The following is a 19027-nucleotide window of genomic DNA, read 5'->3' as shown; positions in this document are numbered from 1 at the left end:
ATATTTCTAATACGTACTGCAAATACTTTTTAAATAGTGTTTCAAGCCAGCAGTTCCTCCAGGAACAGTGAATAAATACATCTCTTTCCAATCCAAAATTTTCATGGGAAAAAATTAACTTCCAACAACAGTATCCCTGCGGCCAAATGCCACACTGAGAAACACCTATCAATGTTAACAGTCTCAATTACTAAATCACACTTTGGCATAAACACAGGAGTTCAGAAAAAACCCACAATACTCCAGAAAACATGCAGACCATTAAGCACTGACAAATAAACAAGCCTACTATGGCATCCACTGTGGTATAGGAGACTGAGTTATTTATTTCCAGAGAATGTTAAAACTTCCAAAGCACTTACACAGATTTTTTTATTTGAAGTGTACATTTCCACAAAATTTGATAACAAAATCAGAAGATTCCATAAAAACGTATCTATAGACATCTTAGACATTTATTGATGTCTAAGTAAAGGAAAATTTTGTTAGAATAAAGTTCTACTAATGACCTATTTGTAAAAGATTAGCATCTAATGTAAGTCATAGGCAGGTGATAAATATAAACAGTGTAAATTGAAGACAGCTACAAAGAAAGGTAGTAGACAGAAACAGCACAGAGCCCAAGGTAGCTTAATGGGCTGCCAAAAGGTCCATGCAGATTCACTTCAAAACACACTTATTTTGATTTTACAATGACATGCCCCTAGGATTTCCTGTTGGCAGAACCAGGGGCAGTAGAATTAAAGAGTAGCAAGGTGGTAGCCTTCTCACAGCAGGAGACACGATTGGAGAAGAGACAACAAGAAGATACAGGAAAGGCACGGAGGCAGCAACAGGGACAGAGGACGAAGGGAAAGGGAAAGGTGAGGATAAGACAACTGTTCCAGAAGTAAAGCTTGAACAAAATTAAAAGGCTGGGGAACAATCACTGTTGATAAACACATCAGATCAGATAATATCAGAGAAGGTCATATTGATCATAATGAATAACACATATATACTAGCTTGAAATTCCATAATGGTCATTAAAGCTTACTACTAATCACTTAAGAATGATTTAAAAGAATATAAAACAAGGTTTATATTAAGTAGATGAATAAAAAAACCACAGCAGAAATAAAAGAATTCTCAATATTGTCTTTCATGAGGTGCAAATAACAAAAAGGTACCTTGCATAAATTGGTAATATAGATAAATAAATCATCCTTGTATATTTACCAGTCCTCATCTTCTGGTATCTTGCTTAAGGGAGGGTTCAAGCAGTATATATGATAAGCCATATTACATTCATCACACAGAAGTTGCATGTGAGCATCCTGTTTTCCACCACACAAATAACACGAACAAAAACGGCACTCCTTATCTGGATCAGCCCTGCAGTGCTTGCATTCAGGACCACTTTTTCCTGTCAAAACAAACAAAAAGTCAAACATCATATATCTTCCAAAAATACATTACTGCATCTACTAGAAAAAAACATCTCTGCACAGGAACACTATCCTCTTGAAATACTTCTTTTTTTGTTTTTTTCACAATGAGGTATTTGACTATCCAGGCTAATGAGATTTCTTCTGCTATATAAACAAGCGGTAAAGAAAATTACTAATCAGCAGCTTCTCTTACTTTCTTTCCTCTCATCCCCAACACGTCACCTGCCCGCTCTCAGTATACATGAAGGCTTGAACAATCTCTAGTTGGAGTCTTCTTAAATATAACCATGAAGAAAGTCCAGTTAGGTAACCAGTAGCAGTCAAAGGAAGATGCAACTACAATTTGTAACAGTTTCCTTCCCCTTAAATTAAATTTACAGTTGGATGGAAGAATTAGTAGTCTGAGAGCACGGACCACTCCAAATCACCAGCTGTTTCACAGCAGCAGTTTAGTTTGCACACAAAGAAACACTAACTTGCTTTTCTGGTTCACTTAGAAATTTGGATCAATAAACTCCATTGGCATTGGTTCTTCAATCAGGGAAAAAATGCTTTCATACAAAAGCAGAAATAGATATGTAAGAGGAGAAGGAAGAAACACTGAATACTTATAGCAGAATTAACACTTACAGGAGAAATGCTTGAAACAAGTAGGAAGTCCAGAAAAATGACAGAATACTTCAGCAGAGAACTTGATCACAGCCCAAAGAATTCCAACATTAAAAGAAAATACATTTCAGTTATAAGTCCTGCATGAAAGAATATTTTAAAATGCCACTGAAGTGAATTTGAGCTTAAACAGAATGTTCAGAAAGGATGGACCAGGAAGGAGGGTCAGAATCTTTGCCTTCTATATGAGGAAATGGGTAGAGTGTGAAGAGCTGTCCCTGAAAAATAGCCACAAAAAAGGTTGAAAGCGACAGGCGAGAATAAAAGACCAAGCTAAGAAAAGGAACCTTGTACTTCCTGTCTACTACAGGCCACTTGAACAAGGGGAGCCTACTGACAGAGCCTTCTTCCTCCAGCTACTGGAGGCTTCAAGCTTGCAAGCTCTCATCCTACTGGGGGATTTCAGCTACCCTGACATCTGCTGGAAAAGTAGCACAGCAAGCTGTAGGTAACCCAGGAGACTCCTAGAGTGCATTGAAGATAATTTCTTAGCTCAGGTAATAGACACCCCTACCCAAAGGAATACAATACTGGACCTGATGATCACCAATGCAAGTGAGCTCAATAGTGACGTAAAGATCAGAAGCAGCTGGGCTGCAGTGATCATGCATTGGTGGAGTTCAATGTCCTGACAGATATAGAACAGGGGAGAAATATAGTCTGGACCCTAAATTTTAGGAAAGCAGACTTCCAACTCATCAGGGAGCTAGTCAGTAGGACGCCCTGAGAAACAGTCCTTAGGAATAAGCAAGCAGAACAGAGCTGGTAAATAAAGGACGCTTTCCATAAAGCACAGGAGCACTCAGTCCCCAGATCTTAGAACCATAGAATAGTTTGGGTTGGAAGGGACCTTAAAGTTCATCTAGTTCCAACCTCCCTGCCATGGGCAGGGACACCTCCTACTAGGTCAGGCTGCCCAAGGCCCCATTCAACATGGCCTTGAACACCTCCAGGGATGGGGCAGCCACAACTTCCCTTGGCAACCTGTGCCAGTGTCTCACCATTCTCATGGTGAAGAATCCTTCCTAGAATCGGGCCCACCGCCACCCTCTCCCCTCCATCCCCAGTGCTTTTCTTGGCTGGGACATCGCTCTGGAGATATCCGCAGGGATCTCCTGTCCTGAGGCCAGGGCCAGCCCTCTGCACTGCCGGGGCCATTTCATGGTGCCGGTGCCCAAATGTAGCGATCAAGCAGGAAAGGGAAGAGACCAGCGTGGCTGAGTCAAGACCTGCTGCTCAAACTGAAGAGTAAGAGGGAACTGCACAGGCAGTGCAAGCAGGGACAGGGAACCTGGGAAGAGTATAAGGAGGCTGCCCAGTTGTATAGCGATGGGGTCAGGAAGGCAAAGGTGCAGCTGGGTCTCATCTTGGCAGGGGAAGAGAAGACTAACAAGAAGGGCTTCTACAGGTACATCAACGAGAAAAGGAAGGTTAAAGAAAGCATATCCCGACTGATGAACGAAAATGGTGACCTTGTATCAACAGACAAGGAGAAGGCTGAGGTACTCAACAACTTTTTTGCCTCAGTCTTCACCTCTCCTGGGTCAATGGACAACAAGATGGGGACCAAGAGGGGTAAAGCCCTTCCCACTGTAGGGGGGAATCAGGTTCATGACCACCTGAGGAACTTGAACATATATCGATTTATGGGACCTGATGAGATACATCCCAGAGTCCTGAGGGAAGTGGCTGATGTGGTGGCCAAGACACTCTCTGTGATATTTGAAAAGCTATGGCAGTCAGGAGAAGTCCCTGCTGACTGGAAGAAGTGCAACATTGTCTCCATTTTTAGAAAGGGTAGAAAAGATGACCATGGGAACTACAGACCTGTTAGGCTGACCTCTGTGCCTGGGAAGATCATGGAACAGATCTTCCTAGAAGCTATGCTAAAAGACATGGAGGACAGGGAGGTGATTCTAGACAGCCAGCATGGCTTCACCAAAGGCAAGTTGTGCCTGATAAACCTAGGGGCTTTCTATGATGGGGTAACCACATCAGTGGACATGGGAAAAACAGTGGTTGTGCTCTATCTGGACTTCTGTAAAGCCTTTGACACACAACTTCACAACATTCTTCTCTCTAAATTGTGACATATGGATTTGATGGGGGGACTGTTCAGTGGATGAGAAATTGGTTGGATGGTTGCATTTAGAGAGTAGTGGTCAATGGCTCAATGTCCAGATGGAGATCCATGACAAGTGGTGTCCCTCAGGGGTCCGTACTGGGACAAGTGCCGTTTAATATCTTCATCAATGATATTGACAGCTAGATCGAGTGTGCCCTCAGCACGTTTGCAGATGACACCAAGCTGAGGGGTGCAGTTGTTACCCCAGAAGGACAGGATGTCATGCTGATGGACCTGGACAAGCTGGAGAAGTAGGCCCATGCGAACCTCATGAGCTCCTACACCTGGGTTGGGGCTACCTGCAGTTTCAATACAGGATGGGGGAGGACATGATTGAGGGCAGTCCTGCAGAGAAGCACTTAGGGGTGCTGATTGGTGAGAAGCTCAACATGAGCCGGCAATGTGTGCTCAAAGCCCAGAAGGCCAACTGTATCCTGGGCTGCATCAAAAGAAGTGTGGCCAGCAGGTTTTTTCCAAAGCAAGGAAAATAATAATTACGCATTTGCAGAAATCGCAGCCCCTTCCTGCTGAGGAAAAATTTGCTATCCCACCCGAACAGACTTTGCAGAAAATTTGATCCACCTGGATAATATAATAGTGTAAAATCTCCGTGGAGAAAAACTCCAAACTTTCTTATAAGAAAGAGGAATTTGAATGCCAAGTGTGTTTGTATCTACTGTCTCTGGAGGACCGTGAAGAATACTTTTATCTTCAAGGGTAGAAGAAACTAGACTTGGAGAGGGAAGGGAATGTAGTGAGTCAGAGGCTGCAGATACATTAAGAACAAACAGGGAAACCTGTGAAATGCCTAAAAGGAATTAATGGCCTTTTCCTCTAAAAAGGTAATATGGTCGACAGCCTAACTGAAACATCTCTGCACTGATGCAAGTTGCGTGGGTAACAAACAGGAGGAATTGGAAGCCACTGTGCAGCTGCAAAGCTATGATTCAGTTGCAGTTACTGAAACTTGGTGGGACAAATCACGTGACTGAAGTGCTGCAATTAATGGCTATAAACTCTTTAGAAGAGACAGGCAAGGAAGAAAAGGAGGACAATTTGCCCTCTACAGACTGGTTGCACAGAGCTGTCTTTGAAAATAGCAATGAACAGGTCAAGAACCTGAGGGTAAAAATTAGAGGTCAAGCCAACAACAGAAACCTCATGGCTGGTGTTTATTACCAGCCATCCAGTCTAGGGGACCCTGATGATTAAGACTTCTTACTTCAGCTGCAGGAAGCATCATGCTTACATTTTCTGATCAGCTGCAGGACTTCAGTCACCCCGACATCTGCTGGAAAAGCTGCACAGCAAGCTATGGGCAATCCAGGAGATCCCTGGAGAGCACTGAGGAAAATTTTTTAATCCAAATGGCAGCCAGCTCTTTAAGAACATTTTTGTTACAACAGAAGAGTTCTTTATTTCCATGTGTGAGCAATCAGACAAGAAGTGCAGGAGACTAGCATGGCTGAGCAAGAACCTCTTGGTCAAACTGAAGGGCAAGAAGGAAACGCACAGGCAGTGAAAAGAGAGACATGTACCGTGAACACAGGGATGTTTGCTGGTTGTGTCGGAATGGGACTGGCTAAGTCAAGGCACACTTCAGGAGCTGAATTTGGCAAAGGATGTGAAGAATAATAAAGACTTTCTGCAGGTGTGTTGGTCATAAAAGGAAGATTAAAGAAAATGTACCCACCCCTTCATCCCCCTCTCTGCTCCAATAAATGAGACAGTAGAACTAATGACAACCAACGTGCAGATGGCTGAGGTCCTCAAGGACTTTTTGTGCCTCATTTTTCACTCTTCCCACATATTTCAAGTCTCTGAACTTCAAGGTAGGGACTGATGGAATGAAGTCCCTCCCACTGCAGAAGAAGATAAGGTTCTAGACCATCTGAGGAACCTGAACACAGAAAAAGTTCATGGGACTAAGACAGATGTACACCAGGGTCATGAGAAAGCTGGATGATGTAGTTGCTAAGCTACTACCAGGAACAGAATGAAACAAAACACACACAGAGGTGCAAATCTCTAGCCAGGTGGCAATATGTAAGTAGTTTAAAGAAAGAGGTTCCAAATAATGAAACAGCTATCAAAATAGGAGGGAAAAGAGCAGTAAGTGAAAACAAAGAGCTTGAATTTGAAACAATAAAGGTGGCAATCAGTGTAGAAGTACAGAATGCAAAATAATTGCATACTCTTGTCAGATCAAATGGTGCCTCTGTAGATAATTATGCATAGTCAACAAAACAGTAATCATACCTTAAACACACATAATTTTAAAAATTAATTCACTTCACAGTAGCTGCGAAAAAAGAACTGTAGTAAGTTGATATGCCCTTTAGAAAGTTTCATGAACAATTACACTTATTGGCAAGTTGGTAAGTAAATAAGTACATTAGTAGGTATCTAAATGCAAAGTAGTATATGTACATTTTTAAATTTCTCATACTACAATCTTTCTAAAATAAGAACATATTTTAAGATGCTACAAAAACCCTCTGATGTGACCAAGAAGATATAAGTAGGCTGGATGATTAACTTTAATAATGAAAGATTAATTTTGAGATCATTACAGAAATTCACATTTTTACTTTCAAGAATGCCACAGCAAATGGTATTTTCTCATCTGAAAAACAGTGATATTTTGGATTGCAAATAGAGAGTAAGCAGACTAGTACTTCTGCACTAAGAGCTACATACAATGGTTCTGAAAAACTGTCTTGGAGTCAGGAGTCTAAAATATAATACCTAATATTTATTAGTAGATCTGCAGTCCAATCTCTCAGTGTTGATATCATAAATATATATATACATATATATGTGTGTGTATATATATATCGCAACTTTAATAGATATTCAAAGTTTGGATAAACTGTCTTAATGCTTTTTGGATAAGCCACTACTAACTTCTTCCTGTGGTAGTGGAGAGGATGAGGAGGTATGGCACATTTATTTTTTTTCAAGGGTCATGCAGTGCTACCTAATAGTCTAAATGTTAATTAACCCTTTCTTTTTACGCCATGGTACAAGCAGCTTTGCCACAAATTTTCCTATCTTTTCTTTTTTTTTTTTTTAATTCTGACATAATGACAAGTGCATCACTACAGACTGTTTCTATCTTTGGCATTTATTAATGTATTAAAAGTTTAAATGACATGACAATTGCAATAGCAGTTTTGGTGAGCTGGACACCTGCCTAGGAACTTAACTGAGACTATAAAACTCATTCCACACAGCTCATTTAGAACATTACCAGCTGTTCCTTTTTTCCCCTACCTACAACTGAAAGTACTAAGATGTAACAGTTCTTGACTATGTCAAGAAACAGAGCCGCCCTACCTTAATTTCGGAACAGAGATCTAAAAAGGATCCTGTTATTGCTTTCCTGAGCACACAAATCAATTAGCATTACCTCTGCATGCTTATCCTTCTATTTTTTCAAAAGAAACATAATTCAATTTGTACTTTTATTCAAATAATAATAAAAAAGCGTACTTTTGAAATCTCCATCCCCAAATGTCAAAGGATAAGCTCCTGGTTTTTCAATCTTGTACATTTCCTCTATAAAAAGGATTTTACAATCATTTATTGTGTCTTCTGGGCCTCTGAAAAACAAAAAAGAATAAAGAGAAGCATTCAATGTAGTTCCTCAGGTCTAGATTCTGTACTGTATGAACCCTAAGCAGTGGGCTAAAGCATTTTTTTCTTATTACTAATATGATACTTAATTTCATTTCAAACAAAAAACAATTAGTGTAGTACTGTAACTTCTCGGTAAATAAAATACATATTTAAAATTCATAGAAAGAAAAGACTACTCCATTACCCTCAGACTACCTGGCAACTGAGTGTGTCCTTATTGACAGCCATCCATAACTTTGTAATTCTACATCTAAAACCTCAAAATGTTTTGCTTGTTGAACACAGCAAACCAGACAAAATCATACCTTCTCAGATACAGCATATCAGACATCATAGTAAAAGTATAGTGTCAGAAATGAACAAGAAACTTGATTTACAAGACACAATAACAGACGCTACTTAGAACCCACAGCATGAAAAAAGCAACAGAGAACTTCAAAAGCCCTACTGTGACTTTGTAAATGTTTTGGAAACCTAAAACCTAATTCTGCAAAGACACATACAATACTGAATTTTATACTGTGAGTAGTCCTGTTAATGTCAGGTTTCAGTACAAGATCCGTTCACAATATCTCACTGATGAGTAACAAATACTCCATGACTCCAAAATATTAATGCTGAAAGCCTTGTAGAGAACAACTATGGAATACTAAATGTAGAATAAAGGTTTTCACCTCCTCGTATCATAATCTATTTGTATTTACTAAAATTCTAATTCAAGTATAAATGTATCTAGGAAGAAAAGGTCATAGAAACACCAACACTCCCTTCTCCTCTCTCCTCAGGATGATACTGTGCCTTCTTCAACTGCGTGTACTATATTTTCAATTTAATACCTAATTTAAAACTAATTAGGATTTTTCATCATAATCTGTACTGGAAGTATAAATTACTGAATCACTGGTTTCATTGAATCACTTTGGTCATTATCAAATTCAGAATTAAGCAGTTTGACATGTGAGAAAGAATTTAATATTGAGATATAGAGAGCTTTATTTTTTCAAGGGTGAGAACCAGCTATTAAAAAAAAAATGAAGGAGATTTGGGTTTGTTGAACTTCTCTTCAAATGTTAATCTAATTCTGTTGCACTGCTGCAGTCCCTGTTTTGTCTTTAGAAAAATGCTTCAAAATCTGAAACTACACAAGCAAATAAATGAATACAGAGCACAAATACCAGAGCTTAAGTTTTTAAGATTGTAAAGTTTTAACATTTTACTAAGACTGTGATGTTTGTAGTTAAAATGCTCAGTGAGCATTCTGCAACACAAAAATAAAATAGATTTTTTTCTTATCTCTTGTATAGACATCTGATGTGCCAGGCACTCAGTCAGCCTAGTTTAGAGTTAGGAAAGAATGAAGATTATACTGTTTCTTTAATACTATACAGTTTTTTGAAGGCCTTTATAAGAATGACAAAACCAAACTACTGTATTGGTTACTGTTCAGTATTTGAAGGTGGTTGTGCAAGATTCTGCTAGGCAAAGCTGAAGTGCCTTGTACCATCACAAGCGTCTTTTCGGGAGCAGAGAAATAATGACAATGAATAACTGTAAAGGTCATGATTAAATATTGCATTGCTGGAGAACAGTCTCCAGATGAAGACCACCATTAGGTTAAAATGCTATTTTTCTTTCAAATATTTAGAGTGTAGAAAGGCCTGAGAATATGTCTGAATCAGGCAAGTCTTTTAAGTCCTATTTGTAGGATAGAATATCTGTAAGAAACAATCACAGAGAAAACCCGAAAATCCTTCTAGAAAGTCATCAGGTGGCATAATCCTATAAAGATCTAGGCTGAAAAACTAAATCAAACTACAGACAGGTAAGGAAATAAGATACTAGGTCCATAATAAATAAGAATAACTGCAGTAACAGAACACCAGGCTCCAGAAACACCAGGCTTTGGTCTAGGATCTATTGCTACCCTTCGATACAACAGAATTCCAAATACAAGCTTTTTTTTAAGATGTTAGCCATAGTCAGATAGAAACCTTCAACTGATACTTCTTATATCTGTGCTTACACACACACAAACTTCTTTCTTTAAAATCTTCAGGCTGCAAAGCAATCTAGACATACACAATCACATAATCACGGCTGACCAGAAGTATGACAACTGGAAATTATCCTGGGTATTTCAAAGATCAGCTTTCAAGAAAATAAAAGCTGCTAGGTGGCAACTCTCACACTACAAAAACACTATCAGTTGTTATAGTCTGAGAGATTCAGACACAATTACCAGATTGTCTGTCTCTGGAATTTTCTGATTTTATCACTATCATATTCAAAATATAGGAAAATATTTCAACACACACTGAGAGTCAAAATACATCGAATGATAGAATGATACAATGATAGAATCATAGAATCAGAGCACAGTTTGTGTGGGAAGGGACCTTAAAGATCATCCAGTTCCAACCCCCCTGCCATGAGCAGGGACACCTCCCATTAGATCAGGCTGCCCAAGGCCCCATCCAACCTGGCCTTGAACACCTCCAGGGATGGGGCAGCCACAATTTCCCTGGGCAACCTGTGCCAGTGCCTCATCACTCTCATGGTAAAGAAATTCTTCCTTACGTCTAGTCTAAATCTGCCCCTCTCCAGTTTATACCCATTGCCCCTAGTCCTATCACTACAGGCATTTGTAACAAATGCTGAATAGAAACAGTAAAATAATTACTAATTAAAAAAACATACAAAGGTTATATTCACACAAAGAATCCTAAGGAAAAGTGTCTAATGACAATTTATGTTTAGTCTTCCTAAGAGGAAAACCTTACTCACACTAAGTCATGTTTACCACAGACAACTAGTTCATTTGCCAGCCTTTAAGGTTACTGTCAAAGGGTATTTGTTTGGGTCAGCAGATAATCAGCCACAATCAGAATAAAATCTAACAGGATATAAAGTTGGCTATGCTCTCCAAATCTATGATTTCAGTCAACAAACAATATAAAAATCAAAGCAGGGCCAAATTTACTACCATTTTCTGTATCACTTTTCAAATGCACTGATTTGTTTACTTCCCATTTATATAAATTATCCTCTATTCTGCTTTTGCAAAGCTTTTGACCAACAACTCCTATTTTCTCCCACATCACCAAAGAGCAGTTGAATAACTTCTTCCAAAATTGCCAACAATTTTTTCAATATTCCATGCAAAATGCTTGTAAGAACTTTTACTATCATCCTCTTAGAAGTGACTGAGCCTCTAGAACTCATCTAGTGTATGTACGAACAGCATTACATTGCTTCTTTACACTTTGTTCTTTCACATTTAACAGTTGCATGAATGTATACTCTGACTTACTCAACATACACTTTTTAAACTATAGACCATTTTTAAACAACTCTTCTTTGCCTTTGGAACAAGAGAAACTGTGTTCCTGAACTGAGTTCATGAGCAATTGTTTATCAAGTTTTATTACAAAAATATTAGATTACAAATACTTTAAAATCATTAGGCTAGAGAAATAAATACGTGCCGTTGTAACCAATAATCTCTATAGAAATCTCTAAAAAACAGAACTATGTCGCTATGTTCACTTCAGTATATTCACTCTTAAGTTACTATCAGCCAAGAGAATGTTTGAAAATTAAAGGAAACACATTTAACAGCATGCATATTTCAAAAGATGTTAAAGGCAAAATCTCTCAATCTGACATGAAATATTGTAATGTCAAAATTAGCACTGGGTGCTTTACATTTAAACAGTAATGACAACTTAAACTGTAGTTTCAACAAACTGAAAACACACATTGTCTACACAGAATGAAACAAAGGATAAACATAACCATAAAATATTTACAACCCTCATCAAACATGACTGGAGATTTGATTTTAAGTAAGTTTGTTTTAAAGGCAACTTAGAAAATCTTCCCACATGAAGACAGCGTATTACATTTATGATTTGACAAAATTCTGCTAGGTTGCACTTAATTACATAAAGATTCTTTTATTTTGCATTGTAAGTAAGCAGGAAAACTGAAAATATTTTCAAGATTTTTTTCAGAACATTCCACATCAATTTGGTTTATCATGAAATTGCAAATGCACAGTTACAAAATGGGACAGTTAGCTGTGCTTTTAATTCAACTTTATTTGGTTCTATTACACAAGCCACTCGAATGACATAGGTATAAGACAACTCTTCAACTATACAAAAATTTTATTACTACATATCATACATATATGCATATATTATATATCCACGGTTTCAATACAGGATGGGGAATGACGTGATAGAGAGCAGCCCTGCGGAGAAACACTTGAGGGTGCTGATTAACGAGAAGTTCTACATGAGCCAGCAATGTGTGCTCACAACCCAGAAGGCCAACCATATTCTGGCCTGCATTAGAGGAAGTGTGGCCAGCAGGTTGAGGGAGGTGATTCTCTCCCTCTGCTCTACTCTGCTCTGGTGAGACTCCACCTGGAGTACTGCATCCAGTTCTGGAATCCTCAACATAAGAAGGGTATGGATCTGTTGGAACATGTCCAGAGGAGGGCTACAAACACGATCAGAGGGCTGAAGAACCTCCCATATAAGGACAGGCTGGGGCTGTCCCGCCTGGAGAAGAGAAGGCTCTTGGGAAAGCTTATAGCAACGTTTCAGTACCTGAAGGGGCTACAAGAAAGCTGGGGGGGGGGCGCTTTTTGGAAGGGCATATAGTGATAGGATGAGGTGAAATGGCTTTAAATTGGAAGGGGGAAGATTTAGATTAGACAGTAGGAAGAAATTCTTCACTATGAGAGTGGTGAGGCACTGGAACGGGTTGCCAAGGGAAGTTGTGGGTGCCCCATCCCTAGAAGTGTTGAAGGCCAGGCTGGATGGGGCCTTGGGCAGCCTGATCTAGTGGGAGGTGTCCCTGCCCGTGGCAGGGGTGTGGAATTACGTTATGTATAAAGTCCCTTCCAAGCCAAAACACTCTATGATTATATATATAGTGCTAAGATTTTTTTTAAAAAAGTACTCCCTTTATTTTCCAGTATATATTGAAAACCTTACTACCAAAACCTTTATAATCTAATATGAATAGTTACAGTCTTTAAAAACAAAACAAACAAAACAAAACACACACACAGAGCTCCCAAACCTACAAATTAATTTGTAAACATACACACAAGCCAGCCAGGATATTGCTTTTTTAAATCTCAACAGTAGGTATAATGCTTGGCATATTTACAAAATAATCGTTCACAGTGTCAGACTCTGGAAGCAAAGATTTGGATGTAGGGACTATCTTTTTTACCTTAGCCTAGGTGTTGTAAGGGACATGAACATTAAAAAAGCAAGCATAAACTTAGTACCTGGAAAATGGGGAAAGCACTGGCCTGGGAGTACAGCAAGTCACATTGTCAGATCCTAATATCTATTTACAATAGTAGCTCAAGAGTAAGACACTGCCCTATGCCATGAAGTCCACCGAGGAGCCAACATTAAAGACCACGAATGAGGACCAATCCAGTCCATCCAGCTTCAGTGTGGCACACGTGGACCTGTTCATGGTACTGCAGGAAAGCCACCGGGTGGGAGAGGGATGTCACACAGCCTGCCATCACTGCAACTGCTCCCTTCTTGAACTCAATTACTCTTGTGGCTGGCACTATTACCACACTAAATGGGCATCCACAGTTTCCAAATGCAGGTTCAAACATGCTGAGGTTAACACGCACTTGACCAAATGTCCATAAAGAACCAGGCAAATGATTGGGTTGAAGATCCACAAAGATGGAACCCAAAAGGCTTCATACATGAAAACCAAAGCTATAGGATCTGTGCTTGGTAACACAAGAGATGGCCTAAGCTCATTTTGCTTCTCTTATGTGTTTGTGGACTGAACCGCAAAACTCAGAACAATACAAAGGGTCCACTCAAGACAATTTCAGGGGTCTGGGCTAGTAAATAAACCATCCTGTGTTAGGAAAAGGCAGAGGAGCAAACAGGTGATTCTTAACAGAAGAGGTTCTGTTCAGATGTTACATTACAATTCCGAAAGTAGATGCAGTGCACATATTTATCATGAGCATAGATGCACATACTGAAGACCAATCTGTGTACTCAGTTCAGAAAGACACGAGAAGAAGCACATCCCTTCAGAAGAAAATCTCACAGGGATACTGACAGGATGGAAAGGCTTTCCAGAAAACAAAGAAGGGCAAAGGACAAGTCTTGAAAACACAGAAATATGGCAAGTACACAGTACAATAATAAAAATAATACTAAGCTAAGAAATTGAAGTGCTAGACCCCGGGATGTGACCTGGGCCAGGACTGACTTATAAGATGAACCCTAAATCCACTTTTCGCTGACAGTTGAAGGACTATTACAATAGGATTCAACTCCTCACATGGTAGAGATATTTTTACTGACAGCTACTAACTATTGATATGCCCTGCTGACAAAATGTCAGGAAGAAATATTTTAGGAAAACCAACCAGCCGCAACCTGGGCTTTGGCCGGGCCCCAGATCTGACCAGGTGGAGGGGGTACCATCAGATGTTTCTGCACAAAGAGAAACTGCAAGTCAGCTTGACTTGCCAGTTGATGACGGGATATATGCCAGACTCCAAGGCTGGTGGTCTTCAGAGGCTTCAACGGCCAGAGGACACTCTGGGCAGGATTTTTCCCACTTCCAGGAAAAAAGCTTCCAAATCATCGCCGTACAACAAAGTCCCCCCCATGACTGTGGATCTGGATGATGGTAACATAATGATTAGAGCAAGTGGTCATGTATTTTTTTTTCTTAATTATTATTTTCGCTATTGTGTTGTAATGTTTAGGTGTATTGCCTTGTAGTTTTTGTATTATACTGAACGTCATTACCTTATAGTGTTTGTCTTATGTGCATTATTCCATACTTTTTCTTGCTCATTTCTTGCGTAGTGTAACTGGGAGGGTGGAGGGGGAGATTGAGTATTAATAGTAAAATAAGTTTAATTCTTCATTCTGGTGTCTAAATTTAATTGACATCCTCAATCAGCGTAAACATAAATATTTAGCACCCTCTTGCAGCGAGACAAACTTGGTGTCAGAAGTGGAATATGAACAAAAATGCCTCTCATTAAAGCCAAAGTTAACACATCAAATCCACCACATGTTCCTTCCGGGGTGGGAAGGCATTCCCTGTAGTTGGCTGGCATGAGAGTGAGCTAAGGTCAGAGAACCATTCAAACAGTGGGAGAGCTGATCAAAACATAGCTGAACTATTGGATGTTTGTAATTGTTTAGCCAAAACACCTAACGAAAAAGGAAAAGAAATTGCAAATTGTGGTAGACGAGGGTGGATTTTTTTGACTGCATATAGAAAACAACATCAGAGTAAAGAGAAATAAACAAATAAATAAATAGATTTAAGGTATTTTATCACTACTCCCTCCCTGCAAAAAAATTGAAAAGGAAAGAAAAAGATCTGAAGGCATCTACTATAAAGTAGCAAATACAAAGATACAAAAGATGTTTCCCATAGAATGCTTCATATTGAACCAAAGGAAAATGAGAATTGCTAGCAAACAAGGCCAAAACTGTAATTCTAGCCTAGAAAAATAGCAATGAATGTATTATCACTGCTTGAAAGTACATGATAGCATTAATACAATTAAAAGCTTGACATCCCTGGATGCTCCTGATAGGTACAGGATGAAACTCTTCTCACCAAGAATTCCTGAAAGTCAGAAAGCACACAGTGACTTACAAAAAGAAAAAATCCCAATTAATTTTGCATTTAGAGGGCAGTTGCTCATTTTGGAACGTGTTCATTCCTTGTATTGCCCAATTCTCTTCAAACAAATTACATCAAATACCTCTGTCATCACAGTACTCCATTTAATTAGCATTGCATAATGGTAATACAGCCCTTCTAGGACTTACAAGTATGTTTGGAATCTGTGATGATGCTGTTATTATTCATTTTAATGTAGAGATATCCAAATGTTCATACACTTTGGAGTAAAACTGTGCGAAAGATTCCTCAACAACCAAGTGAGGAAACTGTGGATGGGGTAGGCAAACAAAAGGCCTGAGGTGATCAGAAGAGAAGGAGTACAGCGATCAACCAAAAAAAAAAAAAAAAAAGAGAGAGAGGAAAAAAGCGGTCACTTGAAGTGTGCCATAAAGAAGTAAGTGCCAGTAGAAAAGCCTTACGGGGAAAAAGGTTTCACGCCCCTTCTGGGGAATCAGCACACTTGAGTGTCTCCCTGAAACACCTATACACCAATGCATACAGCATGGGGAATGAACAAAAGGGTTTACAGATGTCTGTGTAATTACTGCAGGCCCATGACCTCACTGGGATCACGGAGACATGGTGGGATAGCTCACAAGACTGGAGTGGTGCAACAAATGGATATGGGCTTGTCAGGAAAGACAGGCTACAAAGGCAAGAAGGAGAAGTTGAACATTCTGTAAGGACACGTCAGGAGTCAGTTGAGAGCTTACAGGTCAAAATCAGTGGACAAAGCAATATAAGTGGTAAAGCAGTAGATACCTGTTACTGACCTCCTAATCAGGGCCTTCTTCAGACAACTGAAAGTAGTTTCATGTTCATAGGCCCTGGTTCACACAGGGAACTTGAAGCATCCTGATATCTGCTGCAAGGACAACAAAGCAGAACAGAACCAACCTGTGAAACTTCTGGAGTGCGGTGATAACAACTTCCTGACACAGGTTATCAAGGAGGGATGCACTGCTAGACCCTGTACTTACCAAGTAGGAAGAATGGTCACAGGACATTAAGAACAGACGATGGAGCAAATAATCCTGGAAATAATTTCCAGATAAGAGGACAAGAAGGTGTCCAGGAATCGTGAGTATGGATTTACAAAGCAGAAATCATGCTTAAACACCCTGACAGTCTTCTACAATGAGGTGACTTGCTTGGAATATGACAGAGGAGAGAAGGAGATGCTCAGGTCCACTTTAGTAAGGTTTTTGATACTGTCACCCATAATATTAACACATATAAGCATACAAAGGAAGGATTAGTAAGTACATAGCAAGGATTGAAAAGTAGCTGAATCCACAGGATTGTGACCAACAGCATGAAGTCCAGTTGAAGGCAAGCCAGTAGCACCCCAGTGGCTGACCCTGGGGCCAGTACTGTTTAACATCCTCATCAGTGACCCGAATGATGGGAACAGAGTGGACTCAGCAAGTTCACAGAGGATACAAAACCAGGACTAGGCATCAACATACCAGATGCTTGTTCCACCCTTCAGAGTGACCTGGATAGTAGAACAGAGGATCTTCATCGTATTCAACAAAAAGGAATGCAAAGTCCTGCACATAGGGAGCACGACCATAAACTAGCAAAGTTTGCCTTTGTTAGAAAAAAAGGTCAACAGCCTCCTCGACTGCATTAAGAACATTGTCAGCAGGCAGAGGGAAGGCGAACATTCCGCACTGCTCAGCATTGGTGAAGTCTGGTCTGGGCTCCTCCGGGGTAAGGAGGACATGAGCTTAAAGGAGTAGTTCTGTAAGAGTGCCACAGAATTTTTTAAGTGACTGGAACATCTTTGATACGTGAGTGTTTAGCCTGGAGAAGGCTTGTGTCTGGACAGCACTTATCCACGTGTATAAACAGGTAGCCAGATTCTTCTCACTTGCCTGCTGTCAGGATAAGAGATAACAGGCACAAACACATGAAATTCCATTTGACCAAACAAAACACTTTTGTACAGGGATAGTCCAGAGAGGTTGTTAAGTCTCCACTCAAATATATTCGAAACCCAACTGGACACAGTGCCAGAAAATCTGCTCTAGCTGACCCTTTGTTAGTGATCTCAAGAGCTCCTCTTCAATAAGTCTCTTAAATGTGTACATATATTTCAACATCACTCTTTTTATTTTCATAATGCTTTTTCTAATATTGTGCTCACCACAATTTACACACACACACACACACTGCCTTTTTGCATTTAAGTTTGTTTTCTTCTGTTCTTTCTCTTCTGTTTGAAACTACTTTCTTCAGTGGGAACAAACTAAGCCTCAAAACACTTTTAAAAATCACCCCCGAGAAAGCAAGTCAAAAGACTCTGTGGTTCGAAGTCTGAATGTTTATTAAAGAAATAACAGTGTTACAAATACTGAAGATATGCTTTATGTACTGAGAAAAAAAAAAAAAAAACACCTAAAAATTGAAGTCAATCCATTCTTTGTCTTCAAAAGGAATTCTCTTATGGCAATTATGAAATGGTTATGAAACCCAAAACTTTACAGCTCTTGATACTTATGCTTTTTTTTTTTTGTTAAAGCAATTAGTGCTTTAACACGTAACAATTAAATAACTGAAAAATTAAGCTATCAAATGCAATCCAAGGAACCAATTTTCTCCACTTCTCTTGTTGTAATAGACGTCCATCATCCCTGGTCTGCCAGCCATTTACTACTGTGCTCTCCATCTCAGCAGTCCTTTGCAGTGTATTCATATCTAGTTTATATATACTCTCTTTTGGGTACTGAGGTAGGGGAGGATGTGTGTTTGGGGATAGGTGGAATCTAGTATTCTTGATGCAGACTAATGGGTGGTTAGTAAAAGGAAATAAATCACTTTCCCCAGTCTTCCAATTATTCTCCTACTCCAGAACTAGCTGAATGGCAAAGCTCAGAGGGTTGCATCCAGTGGCATAGAGCCTAGTTGGAAGTCTGTAGCCAGCTGTATTCCCCAGGGGTCAATACTATGTCCAGTCTTGTTCAACATCTTCATCAAAGACATGGATGAGAGAACAGTATACCTTCAGCAAATTTGCTGATGATACGGAACTGTGAGGAGCGGCTATAGACAAGAAGGCTGTGCAGTTGTTCAACAAGACCAGGACAGGCTGGAAAGTTGGGTGGAGAGGAACCTAATGAAGTTTAACAAAGCAAATGCAGAGTTTTGCCCCTTGGGAAGAATAAGCCCCTGCACCTGTACAGGTTAGGAGTTGACCTTCTGGAAAGCAGATCTGTGGAGAAGGATCTGGGAGTCCTGGTAGACAAGTTACTGATGAGCCAGCAACGTGCCCTCATGCCTGAGGCAGCCAATGGTATCCTGGGATGCATTAAGAATAGCATGGTCTGCAGGTCAAGGGAAGTTATCTTCCCCATCTACTCTGCGTTAGTGAGGCTACACCTGGAGTACTGTACTCAGTTCTGGGCGTCCCAGTTCAAGAAAGACAAGGAACTAC

At 39.7% G+C, this 19027-nt stretch overlaps 1 protein-coding gene across 3 annotated transcripts in view; it reads right to left on the bottom strand.

The window, feature by feature from the left end:
- The window catches only part of UHRF2 (ubiquitin like with PHD and ring finger domains 2), an 88028-nt gene that overhangs the window by 28389 nt on the left and 40612 nt on the right, over positions 1 to 19027 (bottom strand). For all 3 annotated transcript variants that reach the window (XM_054054844.1, XM_054054845.1, XM_009571620.2), the window contains exons 5-6: positions 7720 to 7829; positions 1219 to 1405 (exon numbers count right to left, since the gene is read on the bottom strand). In XM_054054844.1, coding sequence (XP_053910819.1) covers positions 1219 to 1405; positions 7720 to 7829 — 297 coding nt within the window. The remainder of the gene's footprint in view (positions 1 to 1218; positions 1406 to 7719; positions 7830 to 19027) is intronic.

Source organism: Cuculus canorus, chromosome Z (genome assembly GCF_017976375.1).
Source record: "Cuculus canorus isolate bCucCan1 chromosome Z, bCucCan1.pri, whole genome shotgun sequence".
Taxonomy (NCBI): Eukaryota; Metazoa; Chordata; class Aves; order Cuculiformes; family Cuculidae; genus Cuculus; species Cuculus canorus.
The sequence above is the reverse complement of the archived record's forward strand: the minus strand, read 5'-3'. Positions and strand labels throughout refer to the sequence as shown.